Here is a 21,842-nt window from a genome sequence, read left to right as displayed (position 1 = left end):
CTCATTTGAATTATACAGTTCATTCTACAGCAACATTGACCCAACCTAGTGCATGTCAAGCAGTTTAAATGAATAGCTAACCCGGGTCCCCTTAAGCTCTGTCCCAAAGCGCAGTTGGAGGCAAAGGCTTGCATGCATTAGTTTAGTTTGGAAAAGTAACACCAAAGAAAAGAGTGGAATGGATGAAGAGCTCGGACAGGGAGGCCATTGGAGGACATACTCCTGTAAGTCACCACAGCGGTCGGCTGGGCTGGAACCTGAAGGAAACATCTGAAAAGTCTCCTATGTTACATCTCCAAATTGGCCTCCAGCCTCCATGCCATGAGCCCAAATTTACCCCGAGTCTCACAACCTCCTGTGTACTTCCAAGTTGTATGTACTCGGAGCCTGAGAACTCCCACAGCTGTCTCCGGTCCCACACATGTGGAGTCCACACGCGCCAGGACATCAATAAGCTCAGCACAGGGCAGCACTGGCAGGACTGGTGGTATTGGTTACCCTAGCAATGGCTGGAGAAAGGTAAGGCTAAGAGGATACAAGGTGGCCCCTGTGACTAACTCTAGAGGTCTAGTTATCTGCGCTTACTACACAAATCAGAAACCGTGATGGAGCTAGGTGCAGAATCACAGTCCTATACTCCCAGCCCTTGGAAGGCTGAAGCAGAGGGATTGCCGTGAATTTGAATTCAGCTGGGCTACATAGAAAAGTAAAAATAAAAAAGCTACGTTGGAATTGATTAAACTATAAAGGAAGACAAAAGTCACTCTACAAATGCACAGACAGACAGGAAGTAGATCCCACCTTTTGAGAAAGCTTCCAGCTCATTTTTAGGGGGCCAAGAATTCCTGTTATGATCCAAAAGGGAAACACTCAAGATATGTAGAACTGTAAAGACACCAACCACACTAGACTTTCATTCCTTTTTTTCTCCCCACTGTTTCAAGACAGGGTTTCTCTGTGTAGCCTTGGCTGTCCTGGACTCACTTTGTAGACCAGGCTGGCCTTGAACTCACAGCGATCCACCTGCCTCTGCCTCCCGAGTGCTGGGATTAAAGGCGTGCGCCACCACGCCCGGCCTTAGACTTTCATTTCTAACAGCTTTGAGTACCCTTGAGCCTCTGTGCCAAAAGCAGCACAGGGAAGGACCCATAGGAACTGTGGAGCTAGAACAAACAAGCAAAACCCTCGGGGAGAATAGCTAGGTTTACACCCTGAGTCCAGGTGTTAAATATTCAGTCTGACTTTCCAACTCACTGAAAACTCAGCACCTGCTGATCAATTTTTAAAAACTGGCTTCCTGTGCCTGGTTCTGTGTCCCCCAACTAATGAGTCCACTGTCTAATAAAGCTTTGACAATTCAATAGTTATTTCATCAGCTCAGGCAAAAATTGGATACACTGTATCAAGAACCAGCCACATGGCTTTGAGAGTCACTCATTCTACCTCTCTCTCTCTCTCTCTCTCTCTCTCTCTCTCTCTCCCTCCCTCCCTCCCTCCCTCTCTCTCTCTCTCTCTCTCTCTCTGTCTCTCTCTCTCTCTCTCTGCCTTTGTTTCCTTGTGAGAAATTTGAGTTTGGACATTTTACTCAGGCCCATTTGCTAGGGGCCCAGTGATGGTCAACAGAGATAGGAAAGGGCCCCGATAATTTAAAACACTTTATAAAAAAAATCATTCATCCAGAAGCTTCATAAAATGTACAACATAAAAGATGACAGGAGGAGTGGGCAGAGCGAGGGAGGAATGTACAATCACAAATGTTGAAACTTTGGAGATGTCACCGGTGCCCTGTGATATTTGGGCTGTTTCCAGCCAACAAAGAAACACTATTACTACTGCTGCAATTAATAATGAAAACAGCCAGTGGTATGTCCCCAGTGCTTACTTTGGAGCTTTGCGTACACATATCCTATTTAATTCTAGAAGCAGTCTGAGGAGACAGGAAGTCTTTTGAGAAATAGAATTTTATCACATTCTTATTTGTGTGTGTGTGTGTGTGTGTGTGTGTGTGTGCACGCGCGCGTGTGTCTACATGAATATACGTGCTATGGTGCATACATTTGCTCTCCTTCCACTATGTGAGTCCAAAAAAATCAAACTCACATGACTTAGCATTATCCCCTGAGCCATCTCAGCAGCCCATTAGATACAGATAATCTTGTTAATTCCATAGTATGAATGGGGAAACTGAAGACCAGAGAGCTTCAGCAATTTGCTTCCAGTGTTCAGTGGTACATCTGGGATTTAAACAAGCGGTTGGATTCCAGACTGTGCTTAATACTCCTGCCATTCTCTCTGTAGTTATTTTATTAGTAGTTTAAGAGTCATGAAGGGAAACCAACCCTAAAACATTTAGGCATTATGACAGTGTAACTCCAGTGTGCACATGCTTGAGTTTCACACACAAGAGGTACCAGGCCACCTCATACTCCACCACCCGGAGTGATTCTAGGTCCTTTTAGCAAAATAATAGTAGTAGGTTTTCTCCTAGGGCATTGGATTCTTGGCCAAGCTTTCAGCACCAGGCATGAGTTTCCTTCTGTAGAGCAGACCTTAGATCCCAGCAAAGGGTGGTTGGTTAATGCCATAACATTTGTGCCACTAATGCCCCAACGGCTCCATCTTGCCAAGTTGGTGGTTATTGTAGCTCATAGGGTTGACAGCTTTTCTCCCTCAGCAAGCTATATACACCTCCTGTCACCATGAAAGGTCTGCGTTTTCTCTTTAGCTAGTTCTTGGAGCCCTTAACTTTGACATACTGCCTGACATAATGAGTTCCCAAAATAAAACCTTTTTTACTTTGCTTTCGCATAGTAACCTATAGGGAGGTATTCTTCTTTCTGTCGACAGATAGGGTTGCTGACTATCTATGGCCACACCACCCTGAAGGCACCCAACCTCATCAGACAGAGAGTAACCACCCAGGATCATCATGTGTTCTCTGATAGATCTTCATAGCCAAAAAGTCAAATACTTGCCTCAGACTACTATTAAAACTGAAAATTACTAAACAGTTCAGATTTTATGCAGCCACTAGGGTGACTAGTGCTTTTCAGATTGGCTCTGTAAACTCTGTAAACTAATGTCACTCTTCAGTTTGAAAATTGCCACTTCCTCTTGTGTCCCTCTTGTGTGCAAACATCCTTCATTAGCAATTATGGTAAATATTCAAATGAACAGTTTCGTTGCCACTGTCCTTCCAATGGGTCTCAGTAAGTGGCATGTCTCAAAAACATCTGACAGCAGTCATGTGTTCTAAATTACTTTAGATTGTTTAGAATAACAGTTTAGCCTTCCTTTGAAAAATAGCCATAATATCAAGATAAATTATTATAATATACAGTATGAATTCAACAAATATTGCCACTGCTATTTAGACAGAAACATTCATCCATTCATCATCCGGTGAAGTGTTTATTAAGAACCCACTATGTTCTGCGTATTTAAATTCCACGGTTGCCTATACTCAGCCAGCCACAGGACTGGAAAGAAGAAACTGACGGACAGTAAGATGGTAGTGACCAGTGGGGCTTAACCCGTCACTGTCTTTCTTGTATTTTAACAGAGCCAGATGAGTTAGCCCACGGAAGCTCTCCGAACGTTAGAGCATGTCTGCAGTAGGTGGCTAGACAGAGATTTTAGTAGTTCCTGACGTATTTCAAAGCCTCTTTAGACAACTCGTGCACACATCCCCTTATCTGTTATATGACAGTGAAATGAAAATTGGGAATTTCCAGCCCTGTTGCGTCTCATTGAGAATATATAAGTAGGTGAGATGTGACTCTTACTGTTAGGGATCCAGATCCCCATGGGGAAGAGAGGGCAAGCACACAGCCACATAGTGCTATCATCACCGAGAGTGACAGGAGCAAGCTCCATCGGAGCCCTTCTCTGCCCTGTGGTTGTGACTCGACTCAAGTGTTGGTTTCTTGTGTTATCTCAGCTTCTGAGATTGACAACATTTAGAATAACTATAGTCTTTTTACTTGCTGTAACTTGCTGGTTTTACCCACACTATCAACAACACCACAGTACCAAACAAGTGGTCTCTTTTGGGATCTTGTCTGGCCCAATGCTTGTTTAAACCAAAGAGAAAATTCACTTTAAAATTAAATATACCTGAGGTGTGGTGCTACACACCTGTGACCCCAGAAGTCTAGAGTAGGAAGGATCTCATGTTTGAGGCCAGCATGGGCTACATTGAGAGGCCCTGACCCAAAAATAAAACAGTAAAATAAGCAGCTTTTTCTTTAGTCATAATCACTGAACTTGTCACCTGCATTTTGCTTTTCTAGTCGCCTTTCCAAGACTTTTCTGCCAAAGTCCAGAAATCCTTTCAGGACCTACATTTTAAAAGATTTATTTTATTTAAAATATATCGATTGACCGATTGATGTGTATGTGATGTGTGTGTGCTGTGTGTGTATAAGCACATACGTGCGCAGCTGATCTGTGTCTGGGCAGAGCCCTGGGGAGGGTGCCTTATCTCTCAGAGCTGGAGTTAGAGGCAAGTGTGAGACTCCACACAGCTTGTTCTGTGGGTGATGTCCTCCACCACTAAGCCCTCACTCCAGCCCAAGGATCTGCAGTTAAAATGAGCTGTGCCGGGCGTGGTGGCATACTCCTTTAATTCCAGCACCTGGGAGGCAGAGGCAGGCGGATTGCTTTGAGGTCGAGGCCAGCCTGGTCTACAAAGCAAGTCTAGGACAGCCAAGGCTACACAGAGAGACTCTGTCTCGAAAAACCAATAAAATAAAATAAAATGAGCTGTAACAAGTGGTTTTCCTGAACGAACACTGGAAGGGCAGATGTTTTTCCTCTGTACCCACTCTCCCAGACTACTCATGGCCACTTTCACAAACTGTGGAGAACACATAATTGTGCCTGTCACTAAAGCAATGAACCTTCATTGCTTTCATAGAATTTCAGGAGATTTAAAGGTACCAACTGAATATTATATGTGTATATGATATTATACATGCACATATTACATATTTTGTGAATATATAAATCCACCCAAAAATCCTGATTAAAATGCACACAGAAGTGATGATTTCTCATTTTGCAAATAAAAAAACACCTTGAGGATATGCCACAAACCAGGAAGGTTTTCAGTGCACTGACGGGTGCTGGGTAACCAATCTTAGGAGCTATTTTTAAGGATAATTCTAGTAGTTCTGTTCAAATGATGCTTTTTTTAAAGGCTGCTATTTTTCAGAGTGGCACATATGTCAGCAGAGCAGAGTAAAGAAAGACCTAATAAAAACATATCTGATTATAAATGAGATTTTCCAGTAAGTTGCTTTTCACTAGCTGGGCCCTTGGCATCGTCCTTGACAGCCAAGGTTCCCAATGATCTGCCTGAGAAGTTAATGACGTAGTTCCCCGTGACAAAGAAGTCTGGATCCAAGGGTATTATATAGTTTTGTGGGTTTTTTAAATATTCATTTTAACAGCCTCTTCTCCCTGGAAATGTTCCTCTATTGGGCCATTTCCTGCATGCCGTCGACTGTGTTGTCTATATGTGCACATCATATGCCTATAGATGCTAAAGTATCGGCTATATGGGAAAGTTAAACTCATCCGCAAACGCACTGTGAATTTCCCATGCTGCTTTGTTATGGTTGTCACAAAGAAAGAGGGCAGAAGCAGAGCAAGCACCTGCAGCTCTGGACCACTCTGGCTTAGGCCAGCAAGCACCTGCAGCTCTGGACCACTCTGGCACAGGCCAACAAGCACCTGCAGCTCTGGACCACTCTGGCTTAGGCCAGCAAGCACCTGCAGCTCTGGACCACTCTGGCACAGGCCAATAAGCACCTGCAGCTCTGGACCACTCTGGCACAGGCCAACAAGCACCTGCAGCTCTGGACCACTCTGGCACAGGCCAACAAGCACCTGCAGCTCTGGACCACTCTGGCATAGGCCAGCAAGCACCTGCAGCTCTGGACCACTCTGGCTCAGGCCAACAAGCACCTGCAGCTCTGGACCACTCTGGCACAGGCCAACAAGCACTTGCAGCTCTGGACCACTCTGGCACAGGCCAACAAGCACCTGCAGCTCTGGACCACTCTGGCTCAGGCCAACTTCGGCCTTCTTTGGAGTCCACCCCCCCCCCAATCCTGTTGGTGATAGGAACTTCTGTCAAGACAAGTATGGCCTATGACCTTGTCATCTTTCCTGAAGGTCAGTAGCTGAGACCAAGCATGAATTCACAACACAGAGAGATACCTGGTACCACCAGACTCCACCACACACCGTTAATAGGGACATCCCCAGACAGCAGAGATGGGACACTGAGAACTTAGAATTATCTAAATGTGTGCATAACTGCCCCAGGACTCTGGGAAAAGTAACTTCACTTTTCTTCATCTTGAATTTCCTCGGCTGAAAAATGAGAGAAATATAGCCGATTTCTCTCAAATGTTTGAAACTGTTCTCATGGTCTATAACTGTAAGGAAAACTCAAACACGGCCTGCTGTGGTGGCGCACACCTAAAATCCCAGCACTGGAAGATGAAGACAGGGGATCAAAAATTTCAGGGTTAGCTTCAACTATGTGTTGAGTTGAGCTCCTGAGACCCTATATCAAAAAATAAAGAACAAAAACTAAAAAGAAAAAAAAATACCACAAACACAGAGATCATTCTATGACTTGGCAATTTTACATATTCAAGGAAACAGACACAATGCAAATGCACAGAACTACACAATTCACAAAATATATGCATGTTATTCATAAAAGCATCATACATATTAGCAAACATATTGTAACTAATCATCACCAGGAAATGGGTACATGAACAGAGAACAGCATTACGCCCTGCAATGCCTAGCTAATAAGGTGAGGTAGCCTGGATTGTATCTACAACACGTAATTCGCTCAACATCCAACACTGAACAGCAAGGAGCCAAGGTATACATCTCCTTCATTCACGTTATTATTATTATTATTATTATTATTATTATTATTATTATTATTATTATTATGTGATGCCTTAAAAATGTATAATATTCTGTAATATGTATAAAGAAAAGCTCTAAGGAGACATGTGAAGATGCTTTTTACAAAACTTAGCAGGTATCCGTTGCGCACGCAGAAAATTCATTGCCAGTTGTATGGTGTGTATGAGTCCACCAGTGGTTGGACTTTGGTGTTCTGTTTTGCTCTGTTGTGTGTGTCTGTGATGCCGAGAAAGAAGCCATCGGTCTCCAAGCCAGGGCCTTGTACAATTAGTCATGGGCTTTACCATCCCGTCCAGCGCAGCCCTTGACTTCTCAAGCTTAACTTGCTAAAATTATTGTCTGCAGGAATATTTATTTTAATCTTTGGAGGTCATAGCCAAAGCTTGGGAGGATAGAGGAAATACTGTCTATTAAGAAACAGTCCCACTTTGGCCATGAAGGAAACAATGAATTAATATGCTACATTTTTTATTTCTTATAAAAAGATTCTTCATGTTTCTCTTCCACCTACCATCCTCTGGGATAATAATGCTCCTTTTCTTCCCAGTGTGACATAATCTAGCTTTGTTAATTTCATGTTAAACCCATGGCTGAGTCTGATTACAGTGACTTTAAGAATTTCACACTCAAAACTCTAGTTATTAAAATGTCCACCATTGGAGGATGTGTTCCTATGAAGCTACTCAAGCGCACATCAGAGACTTGGGGGCGTGAACATTCACTTGGTTAAGTGTGTGTGTGTGTGTGTGTGTGTGTGTGTGTGTGTGTGTGTGTAAGGTACAGGTGACGTGGCATATGCCGTGAAGGTCAGGGGACAACTCATAAGAGTTGGTTTTCTCCTTCCACCACCATGGTGTTCGTGGGATCTAACTCAGCGTGCCATGCTTGGCAGCAAGTTTCACCATCCGCCGAGCCATCCTGATGGCCTGAGGTTAGTGGTTTTTGAGAAGAGGATTTGAAAAATAATGGGAGGCCTAGAGGTAGAATTGAAGGCGAATGTGGGGCACGGATTTTTGTCAAAACACATTATATATGCTTGTATAAAATTCTCAAACAATTTTTAAAAACTAACTAAACGGCAATTTTTTTTTTTTTTGCAATGGCTAAGCCAGCTACCCAACGCACCTCCTCTCTGTATCAAAGACATCAGATCCCTTCCCTGGGAGGCTTATGCCCCTTAGTTCTGGAGATCGAGCCCACAGCCTTGCACGTGCCAGGCAACTCCTCTACCAGTGAGTTTTGTCCCAAGCACTTTTTTCCCTTTGGATTTTTGAGAAAAAAATTCTAAGTGGTCCAGGGTGACCTCGAACTTGCTCCGTAACCTAAGGAGACCTTGACCTCCCGTCCCGTGTGACTGGATGGACAGGCCTACGACACCAGGTCTGGTTTGTTGTACTCTTATTTTGTACAGCTTACTATGCTGTCCAATCTGTGCTAGTTAGAGTCTAGTGTGGGGACGGGGATGTGACTGCGCTTTGCTTACATTGTTTTTGAGGTTCTAGCGGGTAACCATGAAGCTCTAGAACAGCGACTACAGTCTGGGCAAAAACCAGTGGGCGGGGAATTATTTTAAAACGTGAACAGATTTCTGACATAATACTTCTCCTTTATTCACCAATGGGATAAATATTTATTTAGCTGTTATTGTGTACAAGGCACCGTTGCAGACACTGGAAACTGAGGAAGGAGTAAAGAAAAAATGTTCTCAAGGAGCTTGCATTCTGGTGATGTTTTGTAATAACTCATAGATTGAAATGGAGACCCAACAGGAGTACGCTGGCCAAGAGCAATGGCTGACAAGCTCTTCCAGGAAAACCTCCCATGATCCTCCATGATCCTCCCATGATCCTCCATGTCAGGTGCCTCTATCTACGCTCCCAGGAGGATGGTCTCATCTGCTGGGGCAGCTGTTGTTCCAACCTGCACTTCTGTGCCCCAGCTGACACACAGCTGTGGGAGCTAGCCAGGTGCTCACGAGCTCTAAAGCGGTGTCCTCTCTCTTCCTAAGCTGGAATTTTTGACCAGCCATCTGCTTGTCAGATCTGTTTATGAAACCCACCCACAAACGTGCAGCCTAGAGCTCAGCATGCTCACTCTTTTCTGGGTAGAAAAATGAAGCTCAGTGAGACTTTAACTTTTTCCAAGGTTGACCACGTGCAAGGTAGGAAAAAACATTAAAAAGTCCCCTGGGAACACAGGAAGGAACCAACAAATGTCATCTGCATTGAGGGTGGTACTGTGGTGAGACAAGTGACAGGAGTTATACAAAGGGCCAGAGCTTGGTCTTTATTTAAAATTTGCTGTTTTGTTCTTCATGTTTTTGCATTTATTTTGATTACTGAGCTTTGTTGAAAGAATTTACTTTGTTTTTAAGCGTGTGTGTGTGTGTGTGTGTGTGTGTGTGTGTGTGTGTGTGCATGTACTCTCTCACACAGGCACATACACATGCACATAAGTTCAAATGCCCACAGATTCCAGAAAAGAATATTGGATCCCTGGGAGCTGGAGTTACAGGTGGTTGTGAGCCTCCCAACATGGCTCCTCTACGCGAGCTATACCCAGCTCCTAACCTCTGAGCCATCTCTCCATCTACCCCACCCCCTGTTACTGGGCTTTTCTGACACCCACTTCAATACTATGGAGAGCCTCCTTCACCTCACTCTAGTCTCAGGATTATCGGGACCGCAGTACCACATTTAAAGAGGAATTACCTACTTCTTTATTGGCTGTCCCTGCTAACTTCAATACATTTTTAAAGTAGTGCTTTGTCTTATGTCTGTAAGGCTGGATGAATTCTTAGGATAAAAGTGAGTAAATATTTCATAAATACCTGATGGACTCAACTTTTCTGCTCCAGAAAAACTAAGACTAATTTCTAGCCTGTGAGAGGAAGGCGCTGGGACAAACTCTTCAGTCTCCGTGTAGATCTGTCACTCCGGTAGACATGGCTGCTGGCAGGATGATTGTTCATGTCATTTGTATTTTTGCCATGGCAGTCAGATAGTGAGAATCCACTAGTGCCAACAGTCACCATACCTTATTTCAAATCCTCCCCAAAATGCTAGACCCTGAGTCTGAGCAATGTGAAATCCCAGTCACCATTCAGTTATTAAGGTCATTAAGGTCACTGTGAGTTCAAACCTGAGCCCTTTCCACTCAGCCACCTTCATTTCTGTTTTGGAAGGAAGTGGGCCAAATGAAAAGGATGGAGCAACGTGCACAGTAACAGACTGCAGGTACCGGCCGGCAGAAGAGGGAGGGGATAGCCTGGTTCTTCCTTGTGCGGTACCATCTCTAAACATTGCTGTGGGTGTGTCTTGGAGATTACCCAAGGATAATGTAGGATGGCCTTGTCCTGTATCCATTTGAAGAGAGAGATCCAGAACCTCAGTTCTGTGGATAAGGAAGTGAGCTGCACATTGTCCTCCTGACTTGCTCCCTCTCAGGTAAATTGGCTAGTCCCTCTCACCAGTTGACAAGGAACCCAAACTTGGTGAACTGCTCTCAGCATCCCAGGCAAGACATAGAGGAGCTGGTTCTCAACATTATTGTCTTTGCTACTGATGTAATAGTAACTTTTATTCGCCTGACGTAATTGTCATCCCCAAGGCTTACTGCTAACCTAGCCCTAGTCCTGGAAGCTTCTAGCCTCTGTACAATCTAATCTATGCCTAGAATGTTTTCAGCCTCTGAGACTTGCTGCTGAATAAGTTCACCCTTTCTAGAGCTTTCTGAACTCTGGCTGGCTGGTTCAACTCAGCTGTTCTGGCTCAAACTCTTCTCCAAGCTGACTGATTCAAAGTGACTTCTCTTAGCTTCTGACTGAATTGCTCTGCTTGGCATCAAACTAACTCTAGCAATCTGTTCTAATCTTCTGTCACCTTCTCCTTCTCCTTCTCCTTCTCCTTCTCCTTCTCCTTCTCCTTCTCTGGCTTGTTCTGTCTTCATCTGTGTCTAGCTTGCTCTCTCTTCTACCTGTCTCTAAAATTCTCCTGATAAAACCGCCTCCTCTCCCTCCTCACTGATGTCTCTTAAGTCACCTCTTTCCTCTCTGTTCTCATGAGAGTTGGGCATATCCTGTTCTGTCAAATCTTTCTCTGACTTGTCATTTTTGTCTGACCCTCACTTAGACATCAATTTCAAACATGTCTGTTTCCTTCTACAAATTAACCTTACCTGCATGGTTTGGGGCTAAAGATGTGTACTAAGGGTACGTCAGTATTCCAGCCAAAGGGATTAAAAATGTGTCACTCCGGGCCAGGCGGTGGTGGCACACACCTTTAATCCCAGCACACGGGAGACAGAGGCAGGTGGATTTCTGTGAGTTCAAGGTCAGCCTGGTCTACAAAGTGAGTCCAGGACAGCCAAGACTACACAGAGAAACCCTGTCTTGAACAACAACCCCCCCCAAAAAAAGTGTCACTCTAGCCAGATCACATAGACCTAAAAGGTCTTTGAATGTGATCCCTTGCCAGAACAGCCATGTTGCTGGATTAAAATTCCTCTACACAAACTTCCAGAGATCATTACTAAGCTTCCAAGATTGTGCTCTGGATGCCAGCATGGTTGGTACACACTGATACTGTTTTCCAGAGTGTATTTCTTAAAATATTAGCACTATATGGAATTCTATAGTTAAATAAGTTTAAGCAAGCCTTTCCACTTCATTATTTCTCAGACTCTTTAAACAGCTGGTGTGGGTGTTGTGTCTGCGAGAGGGGTGTGGCAGCCAGCATTGGGTTGAACCAGGGGATTTGTTGGTGAGCAACTCTTCAGATAGGTGCGACGTGAAATGCACTTTGGAAAAAGATTTGTCACGATCTTTAAAGCACTCTCATTAGTAAATGCCAAGAGGGTGTGAAAACTTGGGGGATTACTCTAAAAATGCTCGTGATGTCCATACTCTTTTTTTTTCCCTCTTTGCCCTAACAAAAATGACAACATTTCAAAGCTAGGATTGAATTACCTTGCATTTCTATAACTTTAAGATGGACCTCCTGTATCTAGCCCATCCATCTGGAGATGTACACGCAAAAGCATGGTGTGTGTGTGTGCATGTGTGTGTGTGTGTGTGTGTGTGTGTGTAACACACCTCAAGTGTTTAGGCATTGTGCTATTTGCTTACATATGCCATCCATCTCCCAGGAAGTTTGTGAGTTAGCAAATGAAATGCCTAAATTGTGCCTTGGGAAATTGAGGCTCAGAAGGCTTTAGTACCTTCCTACAGGTGCGGAGCAAGTAGACGAATGAGCTACATTTCAGACACAGCTGCTTCCCAACCTGATGAAAGCCTGTGAATTTAAGCACCGAGATGGTAAAATTGTTATTGTCTGATCTGGAAAACAAATCTTTATCTTGAATTTACTGCCAGGGAGTTTATCTTGTCTTGAGTCTCCCATGTTGAGTGATGAAAAGCCATTGTGAAGTTGTCCCTGCTTTCTGTCTGTCCTTGTCTCTCTCCTCTGGTTTGCAGTGGCGCAGAGGCTTTACAATATACAGTCCTGACCGGATTGTCTTCTGTTCCATGGATCTATAATGTCCTTTGCTGTAAATAAATTTAGAAATTATTGAGGCTCTCTCTTGAAGTCTCAACATTTTTAAGTGATTTATTTTGATACTACTTTAGCCTCATGGTTTCAAATATTAAGTTACTGAGTTCAGGGTGTCTTATATTTTTCCCATAAATGTGTTTATGTCACTCCATAGACTGAGAAATTTCATTCCAGCATTCCCCCTCTTTTCTTCATTTGATTTTCCTGCAGGAGGAGAACCGAGTTCTTTGAGCTTGTCACTAGAGGAGACTATGATTGGAGCATCAAAAGTCACCGTGACGTGTTTCGGTGAGAAAAAGCAAGCACGTGGGTGGGTTTCCGTGACTGGACATTTAGCCACACTTTTCCTGTGTGCATTTGAAAAGTTTCAAATTACCAATTGAACAGAACCTAAGTAATTATCCAAAGTACTATCACAGAGAGTATTTCCTGAGCAGGAGACCCCACTGTGTGCTACCTATGGTCATGCTCCCTGTTGTATCTACAAAGCCTAAAATGAAAATCCTTGGAGTGTGTTGACGAGTCTGGTGGCTTTGTGATAAACACAGAATCCTGAACCCTTCAGTCACCTTGAGACAGTGACTGAATCTCTCCATGCTCTTGTCTGTAAATAAGAGCAACAGCATCCACGCCTGTCTGTGGCCTCAGTGAGGGCTCTATTGGCCAGCAGTCAGCCCTTCGGTTAGAAAAGCACTCGGTACAGAAGCAGGTGAAAGGCGAGCACTCCGAGATGCTCCCTACAGAGACCCAGAACCCAGCAGACTGACTTGTCTCCCTTTGCACAGAACTTACCATAGGGGTGTTTGGAAATGCTTCTTAAATGATGCTTTAGGTCGGGAGGGTTGGAGGAGGTGGGGGGGGGCGGGGAGAAGCCAGGGGTGGCCGATGCTGGCGCTGCCTGGCTTGCTGTGAATGGCCCATTGTTAGCTGGGACTCTGCCCACTCCAATCCTGCTCTGCCATCTGGGCAGCAGACATCTTTCCAAGACATTGAGCTCCAGCAGGATTTAAAATGCTAGCTGACAGCAGGACAGCCTTCTGACCTCTCACAATGCACGCTTTCTTCTGAAAGCAGCCGGCCAGGGCACCTCCTGGCTCCAGTCCTGTTCTAAACACTCTTCATGGTGTACTTCCGGTGTTAGCTGAAAAACAGCAGACTGGAGACAGAAGATAGACCTTAATTTTCACCCTTCCACCACATCTGATAATACTCTATCAATGATTTGAGCTATTTCCTGTGTTTCACGGTTCAGCATAAATCCTAGTTAAGTCTGCCCTTGAAAAACCTGATTCATGGTGTACCTGTGTTTTATGCATGCGCAGATTAAGGAAAGCTATAGCCGGGTATGGTTTTTTTGAGAATGTGTATAAAACACGGTGCCCGCCAGGTAATAACCCAGGTGACACAGTGTGGCTCCCTCTGGTAAATCTTGGCTGTGTGGAGCTCCCTCCAAAGCCTCCTTGGTGTGGGTTTCTGTCCTTTGTCATCAGTGCTAAGTCAGGAAGCAGATTCATCAGCTACATGGTGTTATATACAGACCGCCTTGCTTATAGTTAAAAACAGGGAACGCTTACTGCATGTTATTTTAATCAAAGCCCACTTGACTCAGGTGTAGGGAGAGGAAGGCCCTGCATTCCTGGATTTGCTGCAGACAAAACAAAAGGGCGACCAGAGGATGTGAGAGGCCTTGTCTCCTGAGCAGTGGTGGCCCACAGGGTGGAGGAACAGAAGAGGGAGACTATAAACTGTATGGCCCCTTGTTGAGGGAAGACGATGTGGGCTGGCTCCGCTTCCTTCTTATTCGTTTATGGATCTGGGGTGAGTTTGTTTAGGAGTACGACAGAAGGTTTTTTTTTTCAGGCCGTTTGTTCGGTTCTGTTTTTTTCAGATCAATGTTAATGACAGCCTGTGACCTTGGAGCCGTGACCAAACCGTGGGAGATCTCCAGACAGGCAAGTGGTGATTAATGGCAGAGCTCGGCAGCGGAGGGACTGATGGTGGCGAGGGGGAGGGGAGCGGGGGAGGGGGCGACTGAGCACTGGCTTCCCAGACTGAGAACACAGTCTCTGCATAGGTACCGGCCTGGCACGGAGCCACAGGCCGCTAAGTCACAGGGCCGGCTGACGCCACAGTCAGCCTCTCTTGTGCTTCCACTGAACGATGGGTTTCTGGATGCGAGATTTTTCTAATGTGCTAAATATGAATACCGCCCTGACCATTCCTTAAGGCAAACAGTCCACAACACTGTTTTGAATAAGTAATCATGTTTTAGCACAAGATCCTCCTCATCGTTTACGAAAAAGAAAACAGGAAAAGAGATAGTCTGTTTTCGTCGGCAGGTTAAGCATCAGAGGGCTCTGCTGCCAACATGTGCATCATCCCTTTTCATTTTTATCAAGGTTAATGGTAACGTTATAGTTTTTCAAGCATTATTTTTAAGCATCAGTGGTTTTGAGTAAAGCGGCTCCCTGGTTCAAGATCTTTCATTACTAAGAGGGCTTAATAGCTCTTTAGGTCTTCTCTCCCTCTTTAATTTAATTTTTTTCTTGAGGCAGGGTCATTTTATAGTCTCTAGGTTGCTCTAGATTCTTTGGCTCAGGCAATGCTCCTGCCTCAACCTCCTGAGTGGAGGTCTAGCCAGCAGCAAACTCACTAAGATTTACGTGACACCTATTATATAGACTGTGGATTCCAAAACTGCAACTTGGGATCTTACAATGACACTGTGAGGGAAATAAGATACATTCATATATCGATAAATGACTGGTTTGTGTATGCTGTTCTATTTAATCTGGCTTTAAAACAACCTTTATGGTAGGTAGTTACTGCAGCAGGCTGAATAATCACCACACAAAAATATCAAGTCCCGGTCCCAGAAGCCTCTATCCATTACCTGAGAAGAAAATGACAGTTTTCTATAAGTCACAGTAGGATGTACATTAAGGATTTGCTGAGGAAGAAGAGCCTGGATTATTCAAGGGAGTGCCAGCTTCAGTCACAAATCCTTGTAGAAGAACTCAGAATTCAGAAGAGAAGGAAATGTGAAAGTCAGACAGATACTGAAAGGATGTCTACAAACCAGCGAGCTCTGGGAGCTACCAAACCCTAGAAAGAGGCAAAGCACAGAAGGAAACTTCAAAGAAGCACACCATTGAGCCCTGGGCTTCTGCCCATCGCCCTGAGGCAGGACCACTGGCCCCAAAACTATGCAAGAATACCTCCTCTTACCTCAGCCACAGACTTTGGCGTGATGTTTTGGAATCTTGGGAAGTTAATTTGGTTATTACATTCAATTCACAAAGGGGAGGGATGGGGCTTACAAAGGACAAGTAGCCCACATCTTCCTTAGATAGTAGCTGGCTTCCTGAGATCGCTGCCGTTATGCCTGACACAGACCAGGAAGTCTGTGACCAACCGCCTAACCTCAGAAGAAACAGACACTAATGACAGTCAACCCGGGAAGGCAACAGTTCCTGAGGCAGAAATGTGGATTTAAAACTAGCCAAAATGTCCAAGCCTACACTAGATGTAACCTTTGTGTTTGGCTTCAGATCTTGTTCTGGTGGTGAAGAGACAAAGGGGTTGAGTGTGACACAGACTTACAGGGCACAAGAAGACCTTCGGGAAACAGCAGCCGCAGCCCAAGAACTAAAGGGAAAAGGCTGCGGGGCTGCAAAGGCCATTGTTGGTGTTGGAGAAAGCAGGCTGGGGAGAGGTTAACCGCAGGAGGTGGAAGGTCCCGTTGATTGGATCTGCTGAGACTTGATCTGCGCAGAGTCTGGAACAACTGGCTAAGTGCCAAGCCCTCATTCGTAACTGGCCCAGCTTTTCGCCATGGGCTGGAACCAATGGCATTCGTTTTTAAAGATTTATTTATTTTATGTGAGTGTTTTATCTATACCAGAGAGCATCAGATCACATCATAGATGGTTGAGAGCCACCATATGGTTGCTGGGAATTAAACTCAGGACCTCTGGAAGAGCAGGCGGCATCCTTAACCACTGAGCCATTTCTCTAGCCCCCAACGGCATTTTTAAGCAGGCCTAAACTTTTGACCTTGTGACATGACGTTGTCATTTGCCAGGCTCATGTTCAAGAACCAGGCAATGAAGTCAAAGCAACAGCAGAAGTCTCACGTTTTAAGTGAGTTGGCAATTTTTCATTAGGCTGGACTCATAGTGGCCGGCATCTCTGCTCTCATCCGGGGCGGTGTTGATGGACCACCAGAGGGTCTGATGGTACAAGTTAAATTCCCTTCAACAATCCATTGGTCCAGACTTGTCACAGGACCCAATTTCCCATGCCTGTGCTCAGCAAGTAGAGAATCAGAAACAGTTTTGGGTTTTTTTGGGTTTTTGTTTTCTAATTTTTTAATTTAATTTATTTATTCAGATTACAACTCAATTGTCATCCCATCACTTGTATCCTCCCAATCCTCCCTCCCTCCCGCCTTCACCCTTTCCCCCTCCCCTAGGTCTAAGACTAAGGGGGACCTCCTCCCCCACTCTATGGTCATAGGCTATCAAGTCTCATCTTGGTAGCCTGCTTATTCTTTCTTTGAGTGCCATCAGGCCTCCCCACCTCAGTAGCCTTCTTTATACAAATGACCATCATGCAGAGGAAGAAATTAGGAAAACTACACCCTTCACAATAGCCACAAGCAATATAAAATATCTAGGAAAAACTCTAACCAAGCAAGTGAAGGGCTTATTTGAAAAAAAAACTGTAAATCTCTGAAGAAAGAGATTGAAGATGACATCAGAAGATGGAAGGATCTCCCTTGTTTGTAGATTGGGGGAACTAACATAGTAAAAATGGCCATCAGAAACAGTTTGTAAGAATGTATCTAGCACAGTGACCCTTCAAACCACCAGGAATGCCATTCTTTGTCCTTACAGACAAGCATCCTCTCCCCAGGACAGACAAACCAGGTGGCCCATCAGTTAGGACATGGGGCTCACACAGTCCTGAACCTCCAGGTGATAAGTGCCATCCCTACCACAGGTCTGAATGTAACTTAAGCCACCCCCACCCCCACCCCCCACCCCCCATCCCCCCCACCCCCGCCAAACACAGACAGCCACCTCCACACACAGAACACCACCACAGCAGTTCCATTCAGGGAGGAAAGAGATGAAGGACATTCGCAGCCCATGGGGTGTGGGGCTCCCAAACCTTCCAGGCATTTTGCCATGAAGTCTCCACCAGCAGTAGGCCTGGCTCCCAGCCGGATGCTTCCTTTCCAGGGCCTTTAGCTCCCCAAGGGAGATGACTCCTTTCCCACTGTGTCCTCTGATAGTCTCTGAAGCTTGGGCAGCTTTCTCAGCAGGCTTCCCACCTGCAGAAGGTTGCAGGCTGGTTTTTATACAGTCACAGACTTATAGTCTCTTAAGCACTGAAGTATTCTTAAGCATTTAACAACAACAACAATACCATGGTTCCTCTCTATCTGAGCATCTTTAGACTCTTTTTGCTTCCCGGCATCCAGGACTAGACAAATACAGTAAGTCTGCTTCTCTCTTGTGTCTTCATTTGAGGACTCGAGGACCCACAGACTTTCAGAAGAGAACTGTGTAGTTAAAATGTTTCTGAGCTATTTTTTTCCATATAAAAATTTTGTTTGGCCAGCAAGATGGCTCCTCAGGTAAAGGTGCTTGGTGACAAGGCCTGATGACCCTGAGTTCTATTTCCCAGTCCCATAAGGTAGAAAAAGAGAGCCAATTCCTCTGAGTTGTCTTCGGACCTCCAAAGGTAGTGTGGTGAACACACACATGTGCACACACACGTGCACACACAGGCACACACACACACACATGCTCACACGTGCATACACAGGCACACATATACAGGCGCACACACAGGCACACAAACATGCACACACACAAAAATTTTTTAAGTCATTTAAATTTATTTTTAAAAAGAACTTGCTGAAAGTCACCTAATTCTCCATAAGTATGCTAGCCATACCATTAACTCGATTTTTATTTCAAAGCTGAGTATTAATATTGTCATCTACAGCATACCTTAATTTACTATTTCTAGTTTGGAATTAAGGAGCAGCAGCATCTCTATTCCCACAAGCCTGGATCTTTCTGTTCCCTTTCCTCCCTCATTATAAACCTGCTAATCCCTTCTGAGCTCAAGGCTAGAATGCCCAGCAGGATAGTCAATAGCTGCTACTGCAATGCTATTAACATTTTGTTTTCCAATTCCTTAGGAAGAGTGTTTGCTCAGTTTCAGTGATAGTTCACCCTATCTGTGTGATGCCTGGCCACCAAGCTGACGGTGCATGGTTTAAGATCCAACTCCCTTCCCCCCTCCTCACCCTCTCTCGTTTCTTTCTTTCTTTTTTTTATTTATTTATTTTTATTTATTTTTATTTTTCTTCTTGTTTAACCATTAGCACCTTGCTTCAATACCAATTCTCTCCTGTGTCAAGGTTAGGCTAGACTTTGCTACAATAGCAAATACATTCTGAATTTCAGTTCCTTAAGACAAAGAAGGGTTTGTCTCTTCTCACATCACAGGCTGGTGTAGACAGGACAGCTCTCCTCCGTTTGAGCTGTTGTCAGTTTTATTGTGACACATTAGAAGTCACAAAAGGTCACATAAAGAATCATCTGTGTAGTTGACTAACACCTTGCGACATGTCCGGCCACAGCGTAGGAAGGTAGAGAAGAGGCTGCAGGGAGCAGGGGGGTCTTCTGGGTACTGGGGAAAGTGCAGTGCTAGGGGAGCTCCTGTGATGGTGACAGAAACGGAGTGGGTGAGACTTTCCCAGGCCGTTAGGGACCGCAGTGAAATGCACATCAAAAATAAAGGTGGCAGCCCCTTTAGTCCCAGCACTTGGGAGGCAGAGGCAGAGGGATCGCTGTGAGTTCGAGGCCAGCCTGGTTTACAGAGTCCAGGACAGCCAAGGCTACACAGAGAAACTCTGTCTCGGAAAAAAGAAGAAGAAGAAGAAGAAGAAGAAGAAGAAGAAGAAGAAGAAGAAGAAGAAGAAGAAGAAGAAGAAGAAGAAAAAGAAGAAGAAAAAACAAACAAACAAACAAAGAATAAAGGTGGCAACATGCTGGGTCAAGATGCTGAGAATAAGTGACTGTGAGCACTCAGCCCTCATTGGGACATCCATGTCACTCCTCCCCCCCCCCACGCCCCTCATCATGAAAGGGGGCGGGGGGGGGGGATGGAAGAGCCAGAGGTAATTGCAGCTACAGTTACCCACACACAGTCTGCAAGGGATCAAGCCAACAAAACCAGCCACCATCTCAGCAGGGCATTGCTGTCAGGACTCAGTGGGTTACAAAAGGAAGGTGGAAGGCAGGCATGCTGGGAGGCCCAAAGTGGGCTTAGAATGGAGCCGGGAGTTGGGGATGGAAACAATCAAGATACATTGTGTACACTATAAAACTGTGAAAGAATAAGTAAAAGATGCGGGTTTTTTTTTTAATTAAGGAAACCAATGCCCACCTGGGGCAAGAAAGTGGCAGGCACAGTACCTGGGACAGAAACAACTTGTAAATGATATTTTAGATAGATTAGGACTGCCCATAGACATGTAGGCAGTCAGTCTTCTCGGCCACCGGTGTAAACATCTTATTTCTGGGGTGTGATGTTCTGCTGATAGTCATAGTAAACAGTCGGGAGAATAAACCACAAAAGCATGTTTGGCAAATGTTTTCATCAGAAGTCTCACCACACGTCCAAGCTGGACATCTCACTCAGGCTTGTCTCCAAACTGAGTAGATGAAGATATCTTTAATACTATATTCACTTCCTGATGTTAGGAAACATCTGAACAAAGCAATCAGGTTTTCTTTCTAAAATACAAACGTGGGGGCTGAGGAGATGGCTCGGTGCATAGTGCACTTGCCATGCACTACTGGAGAACCTGTGTAAACGCGGGCTGGAGTAAGGGCACCTGTGATCCCAGCACACAGAGGTGGAGAAGGGGTCCCCAGGACAAGCCGGCTAGCCAGACCAGCCAAAGTGGACAAGCTATGGGTGCAGCAAGAGGCGTTCCCTCAATAAAGCAGAGAGCAACCAAAGGAAACACTGGACTTCAGTTTCTGGCCTCTGTGTGTACTTGCACACATGTGTACATACACCCTCACACACACAGATGTGCCAACACATGTGTGCTAGCTAATCTTATGTCAACTTGACACACAAACTAGAGTTATCTGAAAAGAGGAGGCTTCAATTGAGAAAATGCCTCCATAAGGTCCAACTGTAAGACAGTTTCTTAATTAGTGGTTGAAGGAAGAGGGGTCCAGCCTATTGTGGGTGGGGCCACCCCTGCCAGGCTGAGCAAGCCATGATGATTAAACCAGCAAGCAGCACCCCTCCATGGCCTCTGCATCAGCTCCTGCCTCCGATATCCTGCCCTGTTTGGGTTCACGCCCTGATTCCTTTGATGATGAACAGTGCTGTGGACATGTAAGCTGAATAAACCCTTCCCTCCCCAACTTGCTTTTTGGTCCACGGTGTTTCAGTTACAGCAATAGAGACCCTAAGACAACACGCAATCATAAATACATACTTGCATACCCTTAAAATTAAAATGCAAATATATACATTTATGTATGTGTTTATATGAATGTGTACATATATAGTTTTTTAAATTAACATGAATTTGTATTTTATGTGCATGGGTGTTTTCCCCTGCATGTGTTTCTGTGCACCCTGTGACTTCATCGTGCTTGAAGAGACCCAAAGAGGCCTTTGGCTTCCCTTGAACTGAGTCACAGACAGGGGTCAGCCACAGTGTGAGTGCTGCGGTTCAAATTTCTGTCCTCTGGAAGTGCACTCTCTCTCTCTCTGTCTGAATCACAGAACCCTCTCTCCAGTCCTTGAAAACGTATTTTGAGATTAAAAAAAAATCTTATACTGTCAAATCATGACAATCCTCCTGCCTCAGTTTCTTAGGCGCCCGGATTGTGGGTGTGAGTCACCACTCAGAGAGACTATGTAGATGAATTAGCCTCCCAGTTGTTGGTCTTATTTTCAAAAAGTCCTTTTCAGAATGCATCTTAAGTGGGGTTAAGACAACACTCATCTTTCCTCAGAAACATGACTTTAAGTACAGGGACTCCTCAGCGACACCCCCACACACACCAAGGCCTGATTAACTTCTTGGTTTCCTTTTTTAATTGAAAATCCAATCAGGAGCCTCTTAATGATCCTGATGGGGTTTTTAAGTACAAATAAAACAGGGGTCTGGGCTGAGCTGTGAAAAGAGCAGAGGAGGACGGGCATGGCGGACTTTAGGGGGGGCCATTAGTGTCTTTGCCTTCCGGAGAGTACCAGGGATTCCTGCCTGGGGTGTCT

At 44.8% G+C, this 21,842-nt stretch overlaps 1 protein-coding gene across 2 annotated transcripts in view; it reads left to right on the top strand.

The window, feature by feature from the left end:
* Positions 1-21,842, top strand: part of PDE11A (phosphodiesterase 11A) — a gene marked incomplete at its 3' end in the record, with an annotated part of 371,638 nt that overhangs the window by 311,331 nt on the left and 38,465 nt on the right. For both annotated transcript variants that reach the window (XM_084800165.1, XM_084800166.1), the window contains exons 16-17: positions 12,723-12,800; positions 14,401-14,464. In XM_084800165.1, coding sequence (XP_084656291.1) covers positions 12,723-12,800; positions 14,401-14,464 — 142 coding nt within the window. The remainder of the gene's footprint in view (positions 1-12,722; positions 12,801-14,400; positions 14,465-21,842) is intronic.

Source organism: Acomys minous (assembly GCF_964271855.1).
Source record: "Acomys minous genome assembly, chromosome: 10".
Classification (NCBI taxonomy): domain Eukaryota; kingdom Metazoa; phylum Chordata; class Mammalia; order Rodentia; family Muridae; genus Acomys; species Acomys minous.
Note: the sequence above shows the minus strand (reverse complement) of the source record. Positions and strands in the feature narration are given on the sequence as shown.